At 37.0% G+C, this 21,638-nt stretch overlaps 1 protein-coding gene across 1 annotated transcript in view; it reads right to left on the bottom strand.

The window, feature by feature from the left end:
* tenm1 (teneurin transmembrane protein 1) overlaps positions 1-21,638 on the bottom strand; it is a 214,503-nt gene that overhangs the window by 111,062 nt on the left and 81,803 nt on the right. The window contains exon 4 of the mRNA XM_065250598.2: positions 6,050-6,287. Coding sequence (XP_065106670.2) covers positions 6,050-6,287 — 238 coding nt within the window. The remainder of the gene's footprint in view (positions 1-6,049; positions 6,288-21,638) is intronic.

Below are 21,638 nucleotides of genomic sequence, written 5' to 3'. Positions count from 1 at the left end.
AATGAAAAGCACCTGAGCTTCAGTTCTTAAATGGGCAATGGCACTATGTAGGTGATAAGAAATGATTCAGACAGTGTAAATATGTTTTCAATTGGGGTGAATTAAGTCTGATATTGCATCATTTGAACTGTACTATAAACGAAACGCTATTGGTTATACAGTTAAAACTCTGTGTCCAGATAAAATAATGCTGCACGTTCCAAGGCACGTCAGTGGGCCTTTAAGGTTGAGTTTCAACATAACAATTATAATCCTTCATTTTCAAATCTAGCGTTATTTGCTATAACTGCTACAACTTTTATTACGCTATTTCCTATAATTAATGTGTTAACTATTGGCAAGATTTCTTCATTACAAACAACAGTAGCTTAAGCAAATGTCTAATTAGCTATTTGGCTATTGTTCAACATCACAACACAGCTGCACCAATATCGCTGAGAATTAAGTCAATTTGGATAAAAGCATCTGCTAAATGGTCAAATGTAAAAGCACTAAGCACTTGGTTGCCTCTAAATCGGTGTGACACACGCATGCGGCCATACAATATGGCCCTGTGGCCATGTCATAAACAAGAAAGACAGATAAGACAGATAGCCGTTAGCAAACTGGTTACTGCTTTGAGGTTAAAAGCCCAGAGGCGACAGAATTAGGACCTTCAAATTCCCAAGATACACATGTATTTTCAACAATAATTGATCTGTTTGCCACATCAGCTAGTTTGGATTTACTGGGTGATGGAAACTAAGTGGGCAAACGCGTGTGCAACTCTTCCAAAGACACAAAGAGTCAATCGATAATGTGCCCCAAAATCATTGAAAGGTAGATCAGTCTTAACACATTTACATCTTCATATGCTGATAAGGCAAAAAAAACATGATGGCATCAATATTGATTGAAGACTGCAGAAAAAACTTAACATGTACGTGTACAAACCACTTAGCTTTTACAGACTTTTCATTGACTTGCTGTATCGTTCAGTAAGAAGGTATTTACAGAGTGTTTTTATGCATTTTTAAAGTCAATTAATGCATTGCTTTAATACAGGTTTACATTTATTTTAGGATTGACATTTAACTATTTCTGGTTCACCTTGCAGAATTATAAAAATGTTAATACTTATAGAAAGTTAATAAAAGTTCAAAGTTTATATACAATTGTGTGTATGATTAATACTTTAAAATGTTTTATTTAGGTCTTATCAAAGCATTTACTGTAAATAACCAAAAGCAAATATCTAGAGATACATATAAAAAAAGGAAGCCTTTCCTGCACTAAATACTGTACTTCAATGAGTAAACACTGTACAGCGCACATATATTCACACAAGTTTTGGTAAATTTGTTAACATTGTCTTACGGGAATGCAGTACAAAGCTTTGAAAGCGGCGATTAAATGAGCATGCAATGGTAAAATGAGGCTTGAGACTCAGAGAAATATTACACTTTACCTTAGCCATTAAAAATGAAAACTTAATTTCACACTTAGACATGCAGAACTAATCCTATCTGTATTTACCGTAGAATAAATACATAACAATTAACACTCGGAAAAACAAAGAGCAAAGGAACGGCAAAGGAAACAGAGGGAAGGAAAGAAAGAAAAGAGCAGGTGAGAACATCAGACTTCAACTGTCTTAAAATATATATTCTATTAAACAGACTTCTGCTGTTCTCACTTAGATCCCTGTCAGTGGAAATGTGTCTCATGCACTGCATCTTGATTTTTAACAAACACTTCTGACAGACCGTGAAATGTGGCACATACAAAAAACAATTTGCATTGTTAAGATACTTGTCAATGTACTTACTTTGATTGATATAACTTTGTCATTATAATACTTCATATTGTATATTGTATGAATATATAATAAAATTTGTAACATTTTAACACAATTTTAAAAGTGGATTACGGAATTATATAAAAAAGATATTTGATTAACGGATTCTGACAAAAAAATCATATTTCTGAAGCGTTTGAAGCCAGGATTGATTGGATTTGGAGCGAACGGATTTGATGAACATATAATACATACCAAGAGCATTAATTTCATCATGTTATTTTTGACATGGGTGTCCCAAACCAAAAGAAATAATACCAAACAAAAGGAGAAGGGGCGGATCTTCAAAGAACATTTAATATTTATTTTAATTTTGTATGTGCATTTATGAAGAAGAAAAAGTGTTGTGGACGTGAAATCCTCCCTTTTTGTACCAAATTTGTACTTACTGAACTATGGAAAATAAGTCCCTGTAAAGTCAACGCTAAAACCACTCCCACTAGCAGGAAAGCAGCCGTTTCTCTTAAAGCGTAACTAAACCCTAAACCAACTTTTTTAGTTAATGATCTGTAAGAATGGGGCTTTATTAGTGATGTTCGTTGATTTTAGTAAGTTTTTTGACATTTGGATATAAACTGTTTCAATACTACAATATATGGTGTAAAAACGTCTGAGTGCTGCCCTCTTCAGGTTGAACGGTGGCTACTGCAGTTGAATTTTCCTATTGGAGGTTGGGTCCAAAAAATGACTCGTGACCTACTGTAAGCAGGTTCAAGATCACCACGCCCTTGTTACGATCTTACCAAACACTTAGTTCGTCCCCTCTATCTCCTTGGGATCTGCCCACTTTTCTTGCATTTTTCAAATATTGCCAGTGGGTGGAGTCAGGCTCTGACCAGGGGTTTAGTTACGCTTAAACTTTTAAATACAGCTACAACCTGAATGGATGCTCGCAAATGTGTTAGGGGGCGGAGCCATGCGCTGTGGCTCATCGAGCCACCATTTTACCCCTGCTTAAAAAATCCTGCACTCAGAAATGGTAAAAAACTGACTAAGGAACAAACACACCAAAAAAAAAGAAATGCAAGGTGTGCCGCACTGCCTTTTTTTGGGTCACTTTAGGGGTGATTTACATATCGCGTCTTTTGCGCTCTCAAGTTCGTTATTTCAAATGTAGGTGCCCATATGCCCGCTTATAATGGAAGCGACGCAATTGTTTTTTCCAGGCGCATCCGCACTGAGTTAAAAAATATTTCAACTTTTCAGAATGCCGCAAGCGCACCGCAGTTCATGTGACAAGAACATACATTTTCCACGCTTTTTAGGTGCGACATGTGAACAGACTTTTAAAAAACAACAGTTAGGGCTTTAATGATTAACTGTGCAAATGCGCATTTTCTCAATGAATGAATTTGAATGAATTACGGTGAAATCCCGGCACATCCGAACGCCAGGGGGCGCTCTCATGCAGAAAATAACCCTTGTGCCACAGAAGTAGCAGCGTTACAAACGCTATTACAGGAAATGTCTACAGGAATATTTATATCACTTGTTCTTCAAATTGTTTCAGCTATTTTCATGATAATAAAGAATATTTTGAATGATTAGGTTTAACGAGTGTTGCTTTTTTAAATGCACGTTATAAACGACTCCGACTCATAATGATTTTAGATTGATAAGGACTTCCAACTGACCAAATGCCATAGTACACGCACAAGCTGTGCATGAAACAAAGAATCGCAGCCTTGCGATTCAGATTCGGTTTCAGACAGGCATTTTTAATGATTAATCGATTAACGATTAATCGTTACATCCCTAGCAACAGTGCAGCGCTGCTTTTTATATTGCTAGGCAACCACCGACGCAGATGTCCTGTCAATCAAACATTTAAGCATTGCTGTTAACTTTCATATGAGCAGAAACTTTTAAAAAAAGGATGCCCCTAATGCTACGTACACACCAAATGCGGGGCATCGCATTACTCGCTCTAGATTAACTTTGTGTCATGTACTGTAAGCCTATATAATATATACATAGTGCATGGCAGCTGAATCGGTGAGTGTCCAGAATGATATGCTGATGGAGTGATTCTCCTCTGTGCATTAATGTTGCTCTATTGATCCAGATTTAATTGAGAAAGTTCATTTGGGAGAGAGCAACATGTCAGCAGGTATAGACATCACCATGACAATGACACGTTCCCAATGCAACGCCAATGTCATCCCGCGTTCATCCCCGACCACTGTTTTCAAAACTGACCGGAATCAACCCTTTAACCTGGGGACTTACCTCAGGCGGTTGGCTGGATTTTCAAAGCACTCTATAAAATTGGTTAATCTGCTTTTCTTTAACCCCCAAATCTCAAAACAACATCTGAACGGGTGACATTCACTCATACGAACAAAGATAAGTGACCATTTAAACTACAACCAAGCAAGTGGTCGGCTGCTTTTATACACTTTATTCTTTTTTAAATGGCAGAAATTGATGTTGGACAAACAGGACTTTGCTGATGGAAAAATACATAAGGTGTAAATTACCCAAGCATTTCTCTAATAGCCACTAGCACTAACACTCCATTGCTGCCTGCTGCCTGTGTTAAGTTTAGCAAAAGGTCCCGCAGTGCTCAATCTAGTTCAGATTGAAATCAGCTGTTCGGTTTTGTTTTGAGCCATTTGGCTTTAAAATATGATACGGTCCCAAAAAACACTTGTGCAATATGACATTTTTTATAAATACTAACATAATAAACATCTCTCCATGTATGTGACGCTATTAGCGTTTGCTACGTGCTTTGTTCTTGTAATTTTGTAAATAAAAGTCTGACCTCTTCCATCAAATTCACCCTGCATAAGATCTATAAAAAAGGAAATACACACATACATGTGCGCTCATATATGCACACACGCAACTTTAATTTTTACCAATATCTTTGGTGTTTGTATGTGTTTAAGACAATCACCTCCAGCAGACAGTTTGATTTCCACCATCAAAGCAGACCTGTCTATCCTTCATTATTTATTTACTATTCCATTTCTCTTTTTCAGAAGAGTAGGTCAACCCTTCATCATCATCATAATCCCTAACTCATGCATATTCTTTGTTTTTACACACACTCAGCCAGTAAGTTTATCCACTATTTGATAGTTCCAGACTTTGAATTACAAATATAAATTGCCCAGAATGAAAACAATACTGTAATAGTCAAAGGAAATTACTTACTATAATAGAGAATGTGTGTGTATGACATTTTGCCTCAACAAAAAAAGCCTTATAAAGCTTCCAAATCCTGTTTTACTAAAATCGAACAACCTCCCCAAGTATGAGAAAGGGTTAAATTTATAACCCTAAAATTATTACCCTGGTATAAAATTGATAACTACCAATCTAATGGCAATTTGTACATATTTTACAAGGTGGCTAATTCATAGTAATTCGTACGACCACTTTCGTATATTCATGTACGATTTGATTTTACCCCTGTGATGTTGGGGTTAGGGGTGGGGTTTTGTTATTGGTTTTGTTATGAAAATCATTTGATTTCCTTCTAAAAAAGTCATACAAATCAGTCAATTCATAAAATACATCCACATTCTTGTGAGATCAGGCTGTACAACCCAGTCTCAAGGCAAGTCCCGTTATATTTACGAAAATTTTGATTCATTTATTCGTGTTTGATGACACGAATTTCTGCTGTTTTTCGTGTCTCTGGCGATGAATGTCCTTTTTGTCCTTCCCAGCACAAATTTCTATCAATGGCTGTTCGTGTCTGTGGCACGACTTTTTTTATCGTGCCATTTTTTTTTATTGTTCTTACCTATTTTTTAAATCATTGTCGCTTGGGGTTAGATTTGGGGTTTGTGTAGGATGTAATTTTATGCACTGGTTTCTACATGTTTTTCGTCTGCTTTTAAAACTATTCTCGCCTGGAGTTGGGGTTTGGGTTAGGAAGTATCAGAAAGTGATTCTAACCCAAACCCCAAGCGACAACGGTCAAAAAAAAGAAAACAACGATGAGAAAACAAAACATAAAATGACACAATAAAGAAAGTCGTACCACAGACACGAACAGCCATTGATAGAAATTCGTGCTGGGAAGGACGAAAAAGACATTTGTCTCCAGAGACACGAAAATCTGAGGAAATACGTGTCGTCAAACACAAATAACTAAATCAAAATTTCCGTAACGATAACACGACTTGCCTTGATACTGGGTTGGGCTGTAACTACATAGTGAAATAAACCTGTGTGTGTAATGTGTCTGTATCTCACCTGGTCTCTAGTGGTATGTTGCTGTTCAGTGCCCAGGTATTGTGGGTCTGCCCGTTGTCATCCTGACCAGCTTTATTTCCGGAGTCTATTGGCTGGCATCGGGCGGGCAACGTGCTCCTCTGCACCACTTCTGGAAGGGGAGCGGGTGCAGGCCGGGCACAGGTGCACGCGTGGGGCGGAGGAGGTGGAGGGGGAAGAGGACGGAAAGTGAACTGGGCCACGGGACTGGAAGGGAGATCTTAATGGAGAGATAAGAGACAAAAAGAGAATGAGTGAAAAATAGATTGTATTATAATATTTAATGACGGTCTTCAATGCGTCAATTTTTCTGAAAGAGAAACTGGTCCTTTGTAAAACCCTTTTCTTTAACAACCTTCCATTTTCTTGTCAAAGCCAAAAGATCCTTTAAGTCTGTACTTTATAATTAGATACACATTGTCAAAATGTCATTAAACCATTGTTCTATATCCAGTATGTATTCAGGGATGTCTTTATTTTTGCAAATCAACACCGTGTTCTAGTTTACTTACGCTTAAAGCTTTTACTTTAACTACGACAAGCTGAATGGTCTGTAAAAGCCTTCAATAGCATCTGGATTGAACCCCACTGAGACACTGCAAGATCACAGAAACTCCATCTGATCTTCCAGCGCTTGCACACACGCTGCTTTTCTATCATTTTCTCCTCTCTCTCATTTAAAATGAAGCTTACAGGCTCACACCTACAGCTACACTCACTGCTGGAAGAAAGGACGATGCACACACGCGTACAAAAGCGCCCGATCCTTTCCTACTAATTCCATTAAGCCCTGATCGAGGTTATCTGTTTGAATGAAGAAGAGATTATATTATTTTCATCGACTCTTTCTCTTCCTTCACTTCATGCCTTTCATCTAATCTATTCTAAAAGCCAAAATGACTTCCTAATCTGCGAAGAACACTTTCTATTTGGAGATGGAGAATGCACGCACACAAATACTCACACGTGCCCACACAAAGCCCTAAATTTTAATCTCGGTGAATGGAAGCAGACACAAAGAGAGCAGTCGGACAAATTCAATTAGGAAAGCTCTCTCTTAAAGATCTGGAATTGCATTACCGCTTTGCTCTCTTCATCACCTCGGAAACCAGATAAAATACACTCAAATTAACACTCTTTAAAAAACTATTTTACACTTTTAAATGGAACACTGCGATGAAAAATGCTGTTGTTTCGAGAAGCTTGGCAGAGATCTTTTGGGAAGCCCCAAATACAGTGAGCACAGAAAACAAAAGCATCCACTGCATTTAAGTTCACCCTGCAAAAAATATCTCTCTTCCTAAATTCACTTCCATATTATCTAATGCACTTAGAAATACATTGTATTTCACTTGACTGCGGAGTTGAGAGCGAACAGCATTGATTTAGATTGGGTTTGCTGATTAAATTATGCTGTCTCTGATCTATGAGAATGTATGATGTTTTAGACAGTGTAAATGCACAATGGTTTGAATGGGAATAGACCTCTGAAGGTAATGTAATCAAAGCACCATCACTCATCGATCCAGCAGCGAATAAAAACCCTGAGAAATTTTCCATGCAGGCACACAAATACACACCCGTCTATCTATCTAAAATATGTCTTTCTATCTACTTATGTAAATTCTTTATATACAGCAATATGGAAATACGACTAATAACCAATATATAATAGATATTATAAATTATTTTATCAATGTTATGTAAAGATTATCTTAAATCTAAAATGAATAGTTTCTCTAAAACACATGAACATGAATACACACATGAATATGCAAACACCATAACCAAATATGGGCGTAGTTTCCGTGACAAGACCCATAGGTTTTTGAAGAGCTTTTTTGAAGCCAATACTTGGCAGAGTCTGCCGTCGCCATCTTGTCAGCGCGTCACCACATATACAAAATGTGGGCAAAAAGGCGGGACATTGGGGGAGCTAAGGCACGTGGTTGCTGTAACCACGGCCACGTAGTTCGACGGCAGTGACAGTAGTGGCAGTTAACCTGTGGGAAATGAAGGGAAATTAACACTGCAATGTTTTGGTTTTCTGCGATGTATATTGTGATGCAAGAAATACAGGAACGAATTTATCAGATGACTTATAAAAGCTCAGTTTAACTGTGCATTCAGACCGGCGAGAGCTTCAAAGTGGCCGGAAGTCATTCATTTTCAATAAGAGCTGGCGGCGAGCTCCGGCGAGCAGCGGCGCGTCATGTACAGCGTGAGCGTCGAGGAGAGTTGAAATCAGCTCAACTTTATGGTAATGAGATATGACGCGGTTCGGCGGCAACCAATCGGATGGCGGAAATGTTCAGCGGCAACCAATCAGAAGGCGGAAACCTCCGCCTGAGAGGAGTTCAGAGAATGCATTCGAGCATCAGAGCGTCCACTACACCTTTTCTTTAGTGTCGTTGGTAGGGCAGCCAGAGCTTTTATTGACGCTCTTGCCGGTGGCGGTGTGAATGCACAGTAAGAGTAATTTCACTTCTGCCTTGCATTTTATGTATAGTGTACCACTGGCAAGTGGGTCCAAAATAATGTTTCTTTAAAAAAAAAAAATGCTTTTTAGGTTCTGCGATGTGACTAGTGCAGATGCAGGCATGGCAATGCCGATGCTGAAACTATAAATTGTGCAGCCCTAGCCCACGCTCTTTAATTATGCAGAACTTTAAGGCTTAATATAATTTAAACGGATGAGTTATAAAAAAATTCACCCCCTTAACATTTGTCATGAAGGGCAAAATTATATAGACCAAAACAGGCTGTAAACATATTTATTTCTGCTGTAAAGTTGGCCATTTTAACATGGGGGGTCTATGGAATTCACTCCCTTTTGGAGCCAGCCTCTTGGAGACTAAAGAATTCCAGTCGGCTTCACGGTCAACACATGAATATAATACACATTACAATTGCAACATTATAATATAGAGTAAAATAGACACAGTAGGAAATTGCTTTTTAAAACTACTATCCAGTTAAGAACATACACTGGTTATAAATGAAAAAAATGACCTCATTATAATAGCAGGTATATGCTGGTAGTCCTTGAAAACCAGATGACTCCTATTATAAGTTGAGTACCAAAAATGACTCCTAAGTACTATTACCATTAAAGAGTACCTATTTCATTGCCAAAAAAAGTTATTTTGTGTATTTGGTATAATACAATGTGTTTGCGTTGTTTATGGTTAAAAAACATTATTTTCCACATACATTTTTGTAGCTCCAGATTTCACTATCTTTCTGAAACGCAAGGATTTGAAGGTCCCTGATTGGCCAGCTAATCTGTGGTAGGCCTGGGCGTGACCCATGCCGCGGATCTAAGCTCCTTACCGTCATAACCGCAAAAAAAAAAAAAATGAAACATTGGCCTGCACTTGTGTGTATATGTGGGGTTGTTATACACGCGACACAACCGCAACTTGTTAACTGAACATTAACTGATATGATTTTAATATTGAATTGTCATTGAGTAGAAATACAGGTGATGTTGTCTGTGACTCGTTTAAAGCAATACAAACATTTTATCTAATTTGAACGTGCAAACAGCCGCAACAGATCAACAACAGAAGCCGGTTCATACATTATCAAATTTTCAAGCAACATAAAGAGCACGGACTCGCGGACTGCCTGGGCACGCACAAGACAGACGCGAACTGCCCGGGCGCGCGCAAGACAGACGCGGACTGACGCAGACATCTTGCGCGCACACGCGTCTCCGTGCAGCTTCCCAGCTATACTCAAGCACGGACACATATGCAGTACAACTGATTTCTCATACAAATGGTTATTTTACCAGACCATCAGGGCAGCAATAATTTCCGTCATTTATAGGCTATTAACAAATTAAGGATAGAAAAGTGGGGAAATGTCTGTGGGCACGTGTGGACACGCACAATGCGTTAACATTTTTCAAACTGATAATATTAATTTCAAAAACAACAAAAGGAAACCAAGGCACTCTTCTAAATATAAAACCGCTTTAATAAAGGTGCTAGTTCATAATGGAACTTAAAAATACCACCAACATGTTTCGGCCTACATCTAGGCCTTCATCAGGGCATTCATTCTTGTGCCCTGATGAAGGCCTAGATGTCGGCCGAAACATGTTGGTGGTATTTTTAAGTTCCATTATGAACTAGCACCTTTATTAAAGCGGTTTTATATTTAGAAGAGTGCCTTGGTTTCCTTTTGTTGTTTTTGAAATTCAGTTTATTTCCCAAAGAGCACCTTCGATTTACATATATTTTTTGACATTTTGTATACTGTTTGGAACGCCGTAGCCCTCCAGCCCCTGCTTTGTGGGTGATTGTTTTTGTGATAATATTAATTGTTCAAGTTGTTGAATGTTGAAATTGAAGAAATGTGGAAGGAAATAATATTCACTTTACATGTTCCTTTAAGTAATTTGCACGTGTTTTGTATTGAAGATAAATAAACCATGCATGTTATTTAACTCGTTGTCTTGCCAATAAACCGCAAAACCGCGGGAATTTGTTGATTACCGACCGTGGTAAAAAAAAAAGCCATAATCTGTGCGTTGTGATTGGTCTGAATACCTCTGACGTCAGTCGGAAATGTGACGCTCCTTACCATGTTTGAAAGATTTGCGCACAATGCAATGCTGACAGGAGTTTACTTACAGGCTGTGAGTCCAAGTGGGAGAAATTATGATAATGTCGGTCTTGTCTACATCAGAAATCCCAGGAAGTAAACTGTTGCCTACAATCCGTGTGTTTGTTGTAGTCCAAGAAAAGAAATGTACGTTGATGATGATAACTTGCGTCATCGTTTACTTTAAGGTATGTACCTTTTGCATATCGTTAACATGTATTAATACACACTTACACACCGCAGGAAATGTAAAATTGTGAATCGGATAATTGGTGCTCTTAAATGTGTGTGTTTCAATAGACATACAGTCTATGTATAGACAGTTTCATCGGATGCGGTTACACGCCTAAACCGAAGTGAACTTGTGGTCTGTATTTATTTATCGGTCTGGCTAGTGGCTAAGCTAATCTCTGAAACAAATACCTTGTTCAAAATAAAATGTTTTGGTTTGCTAAGGATGAGGGGAGACGATAAGCATACTACACTAACTCAGCGTAGTAGCTGATATGCATTAGATGTAATATATGAACGAATGTCATTTTTTCCCCTTCTTATCAGAAATAAACTACTGTAAAGGACTATTGATTATATGTGGAAGTATACCGGAAGTTGCGTTTAGTCCTCAAAAGCTGTTTGTTTATGTTGCTGCTGCTGAAACAGTCTATAAATAAAAATGATAATAGCCCTGAGGTTAACATATTAGTAACATTTAATACGTTAATGTGTGTGTGTGTGTGTGTGTGTGTGCGTGTGCGTGTGTGTGTGTGTGTGTGTATGAAACCATTTGAGAAACACATACAGTTGTAACACTAAAACTGCTGCAAAACACACAGATACACATAAACAAAAATGGTAAAACCACAGCATAGGCAAATAAACACTGAGATCAAACACACACACACACACACACACACACACACACACACACACACACACACACACACACACACACGTGAACACACACAGTAAAGGACCATTAACCTGGCTGGTCTCCATGGCAACAGAGCTTGGCCCTCATAATCCAGTGCAAAAACCTTTGACTGAAAGAAAAATGCATACAAACACAGACAGACAGACACACACACACACACACACATTTAAATGCGCACATGACACTGATTGCACTGAAGATTTCAGAATAATAACATGAAGTGATTTCTACCTTTTCTGCCTATCTGTCTCTCTCTATTTCTCAGTGTGCATTGCTCTCTCAATGCAGACAAAAACTAAGACAGAATCAACTTAGCCAAAAAAATTATGCAAGTTAATGTACACATCTGTGTGTGTAAAGCGAAAGAGGAAAAGGGTGGAAACCTTATAGCCATGAAACCGTTATTAAATATCCCTCTTACTTCGAAATTACTTTAGGAAAATCAATCTGTTTCACTTATGGAAATGTACAGCTCCGTCTTGCCCACAGCCGTCTACTCGGATACATGACACCCTCCACTACCGCCGATACATCCTCAAATCTTCATCTGTCAAAGAAGAGACCTTATTATGACACTTGCTCGATAGATCCGAGGCAAAATCTGACAAACATCCCTCGCTTCACTTTACGTGCCACAGGATGGATTGTGTGTTTGCAAATGACACTCCCATTTAAATCCAAAATCTATGACTTATTCCCAAGATTCGGCCATGTATTTTTAAGTAATATGTCAGTTGGTTTTAGACTTTCCATTTGTTATCTTAAATAGGAGATGCCACTATTGGTTTCTGAATAAAGACCTTAAGGTTTGTTTGTCTGTGTAATAAATGCATGTCTTATATATAAAATGCAGTTTTATTTGCTGTTCGCAACGTCTTAAAATAAATTTTTACTGTATTGAGATATCTTCATGCACACTGCAATAAATGACTTTCTTACTTAGTATTTTTGTCTTGTTTTCAGTAAAAATATCTAAAAAGTGTAAAAATGTATTGATGAGCAAAATGACCTAGGAAAACAAGTCTAGTTTTTAGAGAAAAAATATAGGTAAATTATATATTTTAAGTAAATTAGTGCTTAAAACAAGCAAAAAATCTGCCAATGGAATAAGAAAATAATATGTTAAATAAGTTAACTTTTTTCATAAACACTTAATTCAAGAAAATTTTTCTTATTCCTTTGGCCAATTTTTTATTTTTTTTTTTGCTTTGTTTAAATTATATATTATTTGTCTTAAAACTAGACTTATTTTCCTAGGTCATTTTGCTCATCAAGAAAATCCATCTTAATTCAAGAATTTTTTGATATTTTTACTGAAAACAATGCAAAAATACTAAGTAAGAAAGAAATTTTTTGCAGTGTGCATATAAACTTAATGTAAATTAAAAAAATATAAACTTTAAGTAAATTAGTGCTTAAAACAAGCAAAAAAAAAAAAAAAATCTGCCAATGGAATAAGAAAAAGTTACTTGAAATAAGTTAACTTTTTCCATAAATATTTAAATCAAGAATGTTTTTCTTATTCCATTGGCAAATTTTTTTTGCTCGTTTTAAGCACAAATTTGCTTACATTTTATATTTTTTGTCTAAAAACTAGACTTATTTTCCTAGGTCATTTTGCTCATCAAGAAAATCCATCTTAATTCAAGAATTTTTTGATATTTTTACTGAAAACAATGCAAAAATACTAAGTAAGTAAGAAATTTTTTGCAGTGTGCATATAAACTTAATGTAAATTAAAAAAATATAAACTTTAAGTAAATTAGTGCTTAAAACAAGCAAAAAAAAAAAACAAAAAAAATCTGCCAATGGAATAAGAAAAAGTTTCTTGAAATAAGTTAACTTTTTTCATAAATATTTAAATCAAGAATGTTTTTCTTATTCCATTGGCAAATTTTTTTTGCTCGTTTTAAGCACAAATTTGCTTAAATTTTATATTTTTTGTCTAAAAACTAGACTTATTTTCCTAGTTCATTTTGCTCATCAAGAAAATACATCTTAAGTCAAGAATTTTTAGATATTTTTACTGAAAACAAGGCAAAAATACTAAGTAAGAAAGTCATTTTTTGCAGTGTGCATATAAACTTAAAGTAAATTAAAAAATATAAAATTTAAGTCAATTAGTGCTTAAAACAAGCAAAAAAAAAAAAAAATCAGCCAATGGAATAAGAAAAAGTTTCTTGAAATAAATTAACTTTTTTCATAAACATTTAAATCAAGAAATTTTTTCTTATTCCATTGGCAGATTTTTTGCTCGTTTTAAGCACAAATTCGCTTAAATTTGATATTTTTTGTCTAAAAACTAGACTTATTTTCCTAGTTCATTTTGCTCATCAAGAAAATACATCTTACTGTAATTTAAGAATTTTTTTAGATATTTTTACTGAAAACAAGGCAAAAATACTAAGTAAGAAAGTCATTGTTTGCATTGCAACCCAATGGACATTAGGACCCAAATCACTTTCTGTGAGATACTCATGATATTGAAATCTAATAAAGCGACAAATAATGACAGTACTTAAATTGTATTAATAAACTGTTGGAAAGTGCTCATGAAGGATAGCCTGGCAACACCCACAGGCAAATGTCTGGTTCTGATATCTGAATCTAACTAGTAATGACATTTGTGTTTCCATGAAAATTAAAATGCAACATTCTTAATACGAAGGGTATTATTACCACTAGTAGCCTAATAATGGTGATTTTTGAAATAGTGGTTTTGTTACCAAAATATTTTGTTTTAACCTCCTTTAAGAGTCTTCATTTTCGGTCATCCTGCCCTCCCCAGGGTTCCCACACCTTAGTTAACTTCAAATTCAAGGACCTTTCAAGGAGTTTCCAGGTCCAATGCTTTCAAATTCAAGGACTACATGTGGGGACACATCTACAAAGGTTACATTGTGTTACCTTTTAAGATACATTGTTACAGTTCTCTTTCGAGGGAACTTGCACTGCGTCACTGCGGTGACACTTTGGGGACGCCTCCAGGGGTAAGTGTGTCTGAATGTGTATATCAAATTCAACCAATGGTGAGGCTTAACGACAAAGACAGGGTGAAGCTGGAGCCAGGAAGTATATCGCTATCTGAAATATTGCCAAAGACGGTGTTACAGGTATGCAGGAAGTATGGCAAAGGAGACGCAGTGTCTCGTTCCCTTCTCAGCAAACAACAGTTAAATACGTAACCGAGAAGTTTTCATGTGTCAAACTCAACTATGCAAGAAAGCATTTTGGTATGAATCAACATTCGCATACAGAAGATATAAGCATTTAAAGCAAACAGTTTAGCATGTGTGATTAAAAAGTCTAGAATTTTGATGATATTATCCTACACTACACATGGAATAATATGGATTTTTTTCCCCAGAAAACTTCTTACATAAAATAGATTCCAGAACTTTCAATGACCTGGATCTATGTGTGTATATTTTCAAAAACTCCCCCCCCCCAGATTCACAAACTTTCAAGGATTTCAAAGACCCGTGGAAACACTGCCTCCCCTATAATCATGATTTGAAAACGTCAATACACCATTGTAAGATACATTATTTTACATGATCTCTCAGTCAGACTCAATAGGGAGACTTTTCAAGGGCACACTGCTGGTTTTAACTGAGCTTTCATCTTTGTTTACCCTTACCAGCTGGTCTTGTTCACAGATCATAAAACACACAATCACACACACACGCACGTACGCGTACAAACATACAACACACCCTTCAAATACGGAACCTCGCGGGAGACCTTCTGATTGCTTTTGTTCATGTAAATTCGCTTTGATATAAAAAATTGCGTTTAATTATTTTCAGATTGATTGACACCACTGAACTGCGCACACCACAAAAATTTCACACTTGCTGCTCCGGCATATTAGCGACTTGAGGAAAACTGCTAAACAAAGAAACATCTGCTGCGAATCCCAACGCAGAGCTGCTGCGATAGTTTTCGGGCGCCACATCTGCTGCCGTGACTCATGCGGCAATGCCTCAGCGATGGTCTTTGATTCTACCTTGGCTGCTGTGACTCATGCTGTGAAGCCTTAAGGATATTCTCCCACTCCACTTTGCCGCTGATAAGGTCTGCCTCGGTTGTACTGTATATAGGGCTGATGTGTCGCCTGCCCACCTGCTTGTTGCATCATGCCTACGTGTCTGCGCTCCTTCTTGCGTTGCTGGCTTCGGGAGGCCCTGCTCGTGTCCTTTACCCCACAATAAAACTTTATAGCAGGACATCCCTGCTAGTTGATTTACATCAGCATTCTCTTTTATTCGTTGTCCTCCGTCTCTCCTCCCCCCTTTTCTTGTTTTTCCTTCCTTTACCGTTACTGCCGTTTGTCCTTGTCTTATCAAAAAACACGGGCGCTCCAATTATAGGCAGATCCCTTATTGAAAAACAATCCGGAGCTCAAGAGAGAGTAAATAAACAGAAAAAGAATCAAACAGGGACAATGTATGTGTGTGTGTGTGTGTGGGTCTATAAATTTGTGGCTGGATTCATTGCTCTGTTTTATGGCCCTCTATTCATTGAGCTTATCAGATACGACACAGTCTATTTACAACAGACTTTATCACACACACATGCACACACTGTGTACAGTAAATCTTCGGCAGGTTATTCAGTTGCCTGCCATATGCAGAACTTTAAATGTCGGAGGAAGAGAAAGCTCGACGCTACGAAAGCCTGTTATGCTCACCTCCCGTGACATCCATTCTGCCTCTTCCTCTCTTATTAAATTCAGCATACAGCTTTAACTGTGTTACTCTCGCCCGCGTGAGCGTATATACACCAGTCCAGCCTTCAGTCCACATGCTAATCCATTAATTAGTTGCATGACTAACTCGCCAACCTCGGGAGGCATCAATCAAACACAAACACACACGTACACAACACACAAACACCCAGAGGGATGAAAAATGAGAGGTGAAAAATGTATGTGGGAACACGCAGATCGATTCGCATAGCTATTTACACATCTGCTTGAAAGAGACAAGTGTGTGTGTGTGTGTTTGCAAACTGTCCCGCAGTCATATTAAGTATTCCAAACAAACCTTTTCAATCCCACCTAAGCCCCCATGAGATTTCCCATGATGCTTAAAGGCAGGTGATGCCCCCCCTCGGCTGAAGGACAGAATGTTTAGTGTGTGCGAGGATGGACAGAGACGAATAGACGGGGTGATTAATTTCTCTCCTCTGTAAGGCAGGTGTGAAAGATGGGTTTATCTCATCCTTAGAGAGAAACGAACAGATGTGCGCATACATGAGAAAGGATGCCCACACTTGTTGCACACGGAGCGCTACCGATTCTTGACATATGCACCGTTTCCCTGGTGACCTACATATAGTTACCCAGGTAACATTTTCTGGGTTACCGCTTCTCATCTTAGATGCTGTTTACTTCACGTCGGTTTATAAATCAGGTCCTCGGTGTGCAATTCAAAAAGGCGACCTCAGAAATATCAACTGCGCGCCTGTAGCGCGGTTAATGCCCTATAAGTAGCGCGCGCTGGTGTCGGGAAACGAAGCCAATGGCAGTTACCGACTTCGAGCCGTCAGTTGCACAATACAGTATAAATATGCATCAGGTCTACTGTGGTGTCAAAACAGCATCGTGATGACATTCAACAGGGCGACCCAGAGGAGTAGCGAAGAGAAATCTATGTGTGTGGGGTAACGGCAGTTAAAGTGACACGCTTTGATGACAGAACATTTAACAGGCTGACAGGAAAAAGACAAGCGTTAAAAAGACCGCCGCGCTAACAAAGACAAGAGGGACGCATGCACACAAACACACAAATGCACGGCAGAAGATGTTGTAAACGAGACGATCAAGACTTTTTTACATAATTGAGAGAAGATGCACTGAGCGACTGAAAGATCCGGTCTGGTTATTTCATGTGATTTTTCCCGTGACGAAAATGACCTTTAATGATTTGAAAGGAAGGCATCATGAGAACAGTCTAAAAATGCACTTAAAAAAATGAAATAACATGAAATCGCTCTGTAATCACTCAGAAAAGAACATGGTTTCGATGGAAACCAGCGTTTTTCTGAAAAGATGTCTTTCTTGTGGGTGAATTTTAAAGCAAAAGCAAGAAGTCAATGTGTTTATTTGTACGCTCGTCTCGCATATTTAAAACATTAAGATGCAAATATGTTTAGAAGCTTGAAAGATGAGTCACTTCAGTTTGATAAGTGGAAAGAAATGTATGAGGGAAGTTTCAAGCTTTCTTTAAGACAGTTCTTTAAAAAACATAGCTACACCTGTTCTTTCACATTACCTTCAAAGTCCCAATACTCTACTGCGGCAAAAGTAAAGACGCAAACACACACAGAAACTTAAATCTCCAAACGTTAAGCCTTATTAACAGCTGGGTAGTGCGAGCTAAATATTGCACATGCCTTATATATTATTATTGCTTTTACAAACACATGCACTCACACATGAATACAATTGTGAATGACTGATAAAATATTTATTTGGGTACGCACTAATAAACTCTCTTTAATGCAAATATATTCAGTACTTATTTAGTAATTAACTGTGATATTTACTTTATTAACAATAAAGTAAAGTTGATCAAATAAAAATAAAACCTTTTAGGAAATTAATTGGGAATATTATTTGTTTCACTCTGTTTATTTATTTATTTTTAAATCTTGCAGGAGACAAAAATACGAACAAAATGCACGCACTAATAATGAATAATTAGAATATTATATTCTAGTCTTTTAGTCTATTTAATTTACTTCATTTCCAAATTAAAATATGTGCACACGTTAATTAAACCTGACACACCAACAAAATCTTATGGCACTTCGAAGCTATTTTAAAAAGTATGAATTCATAAAAACTGATTCTTATATTTAACTCTTTACCCGCCAGCATTTAAAAAAAGTTGCCAGCCAGCGCCAACCTTTTTTTAGATTTTCACAAAACTTTAATGTCTTTCAGAACATTTTCTTCTATAAATATATAAGCATACAACATAGCAAATAAAAGAACAGACCCTCCTCTTTCAAAAAAAAAAAAACATTTTATCCTTTATTTATTTGTTCTCTTTTTATCACCTCTCAAACATGGGTAGGTTTCTTCAATTACTAAATTAGATAATAAATAAACAAGATAGTTGCATTTTTGTAAAGGAATTTTGTTAGTGATCAGATTCAGAATTATGATCAAAACATCCACAGAGTTTTTATTGTTTTTGAATTAGTGGGTGCTTAAAGTTCACCTTAAAATGAAAATTCTGTCATCATTTACTCATCCTCATGTTGTTTTAAACCTGTATGAATTTCATTTTTCTGTTGAACAAAAAAGAAGATATTTTGAGAAATGATGGTAAACACACAGCAGACCATTGACTTCCAAAGTAGGAATAAAAAAATATGATGGAATTTAATACAGGCATGAAAACGGGTCAGGGGTGAAAAAGGTGAGAAGGGTGCTCGAGGGGCAATGTGGCCTCTGTAAACATTTGACTGCTTAATTAAATGGGTTGATCAATGTGGAAAGCTGTAACAAGTAGCATTCCCTTACTATTTTACATCTGCAATCCTTTTATTTTGCCATAATCTGACCATCAGTCGCAAGGCCATACAATTTTAAGTTGGCCTTGGATTGGGTAGACCTGAAGGCCTACATCTAATTTAAAATGACTTAATTTTACAATATAGTTAAATGAATTACATAATGGTTTTTGAGTCATGGGTTGAATAATTTTCAGATAAGCAAAAAAGTTATGTGGGAAAATAAAATAAGAACAAATCAATACATTACAAGCATATCATATCGAAAAGAACAAAGTAGCAGTATTGATTAGGTAGAGAAACAGTATCAAATTAATACAACACTGTTTTCATTCTATAAATTAAATAGAATTGATCTTTTTAAAGCTATAAAAGTGATTTTCCTTTTGTCTTCTGTAGTTTGATTAACATAATGACTCAAACATAAGCATTTCTTATAAGAGGAACTGTCCCTTTAACAACGGAGAAGCGATCTTTACACTGACACATGATCAACTGCTCACTTATAATAAACGACTGTTTTTATGAGAATACTTGCAGAGACTGTGGTATAACAATATAGTTTGTGCGTATATCTCCTGTCAAGCCCAAAGAAATTATGTGTTTGCGTGATTTTTGAAACGCTTTTCATTGCGTGAGCTTAGGAGTTTGTGTCTCAAATAGTCTAAAATCGCTTAAATGTTACTTTAAACGGTAAACTTTCTTATTAACAGTATTAATAACAGTATGTTCTTATTAACAATATTTTGCAGTTTCACCATATTTACACCATATATAAGTACTTACAGCTGTAGACTAGTAAATCAATGTGAGTTACAAGCGAGGAGTATGTCCATCATTCGTTCCAATCCATTCCAACAAAAAATCTTTTAGGTCACTTTGCAATGTCAGTCTGTGTATATATGTTGTTTTAATTTATTGAAATCTACAGTTATAGTTTTACAGCATTTTGTGTTGACTTTACGTCCCGAAGGCAGTCGCTCTACGCATCATCAACAAGCGTGTATGACGAAGAACACAGAAAGACGGATGACATCACAGTAGCGCGAGAGTCGTTCGAAAGCAGACTTTCTTATGACTTCTCGATTCACGCTTGTGATACTTTGATGTCAGCTGCCTGCTTGTCGGTTTTTGCAGCGCAGCATGAACTCAAACAAACCTAATGTCTGGGATACATGTTGGATGATGGCGAAGGGCGCGTCTACAAACAACGCGCACATACCCCCCCCCAAAAAATGTTTTCTCATCGAATCTACGCGATTCACGTGGTTCACCTTTTTTGGCTTCAAAACTGCAAATTTCGCCGAAACGTGAGGGATTTTCATTCCTGTTAACGGGGAACGTCAACTGTGTGCTTACCATCATTTATCAAAATATTTTCTTCATCATTTTTCACAATACTTCCAAAATATTTTTTCCTGCTATGGAAGTCAATGGTCACTATCTGCTGTGTGTTTACCATAATTTCTCAAAATATCTTCTTTTGTGTTCATCAGAAAAACATCATAAAGGTTTAGAACAATATGGAGGAGTAAATGACGACAGAATTTAAATTTTAAGGTGAACTATCCCCTAATTGTTTTCTAAGTTGGGTAAGAGCGCCACCTAGTGGATAATAGCGGAAATAAAGATTTCTGTAAAAACTTGTCAGGAAAGTGTCATTGGCAAAGAAGCGTTTTCTCTTATTCAACAAGATTACTCGTCAATGACAGATAAAGAGTTAAGTATGATCTTCTTTTGGCGTAATGACACGCTAAAAATAAATATTCAATTTGGTTAAAAAGTGACAAACCCAACCCAATGTAATCTATACTGGGTGGTTTCAACCCTAGTCCTAGACTAAAATAAATGTAAGAACTGTCCAAACTGAAAACAACTTGCACTGACATATCTTAAAATAAATCAGTGCCCTTTATTTTGCCTCAAAATGCACACAATGTTTATTGTAAGGCATATTTGTTAAAACTAGTTATATTTTCTAATTAAACTAAGGCCTAGTCCTGGCTTAAGCTAATGTTTGGGAAACCTCCCCTCATGGTCTAACTTAACTCAACGGTTGGTGTCATCCCTTTTTGACACAACGCTGGGTTGAAAAGAATCTAGCAATTTTTAGGTATGAGTTAGAGTAAAGCCTAATAATAATACACATTTTGCAAATTCACACCTTGTAAAACAAGTTTTCCCGTGAGTGTCACGGTGGGTAAATACACTGCTCTCTCTGTGTCTCGTGTATGGTGTTTACTCACCTGTGATGTCATGTGCTCGTTATCCCGATTCCCTTCACCTGTGTTGATTGTCTCACTCCAGCTGCTCATCATTACAGACTCTCCATATAAACTCACTCTGCTCTCTGTTCCTCGTCAGATCCTCACTCTTTGTTTGGCCTCCGTGTCTCTGGATTGTTTTGTAAAGCGTATGTGGATTGTATCGTGTCGTCTTCGTGTTGGATGTTCCGGTCTCTGTTCCTGGGTTTCACTCCACTTCAGACCAACACCACCA

Source organism: Paramisgurnus dabryanus, chromosome 5 (genome assembly GCF_030506205.2).
Source record: "Paramisgurnus dabryanus chromosome 5, PD_genome_1.1, whole genome shotgun sequence".
Classification (NCBI taxonomy): domain Eukaryota; kingdom Metazoa; phylum Chordata; class Actinopteri; order Cypriniformes; family Cobitidae; genus Paramisgurnus; species Paramisgurnus dabryanus.
This window is presented reverse-complemented; position numbering and strand designations above follow the sequence as displayed.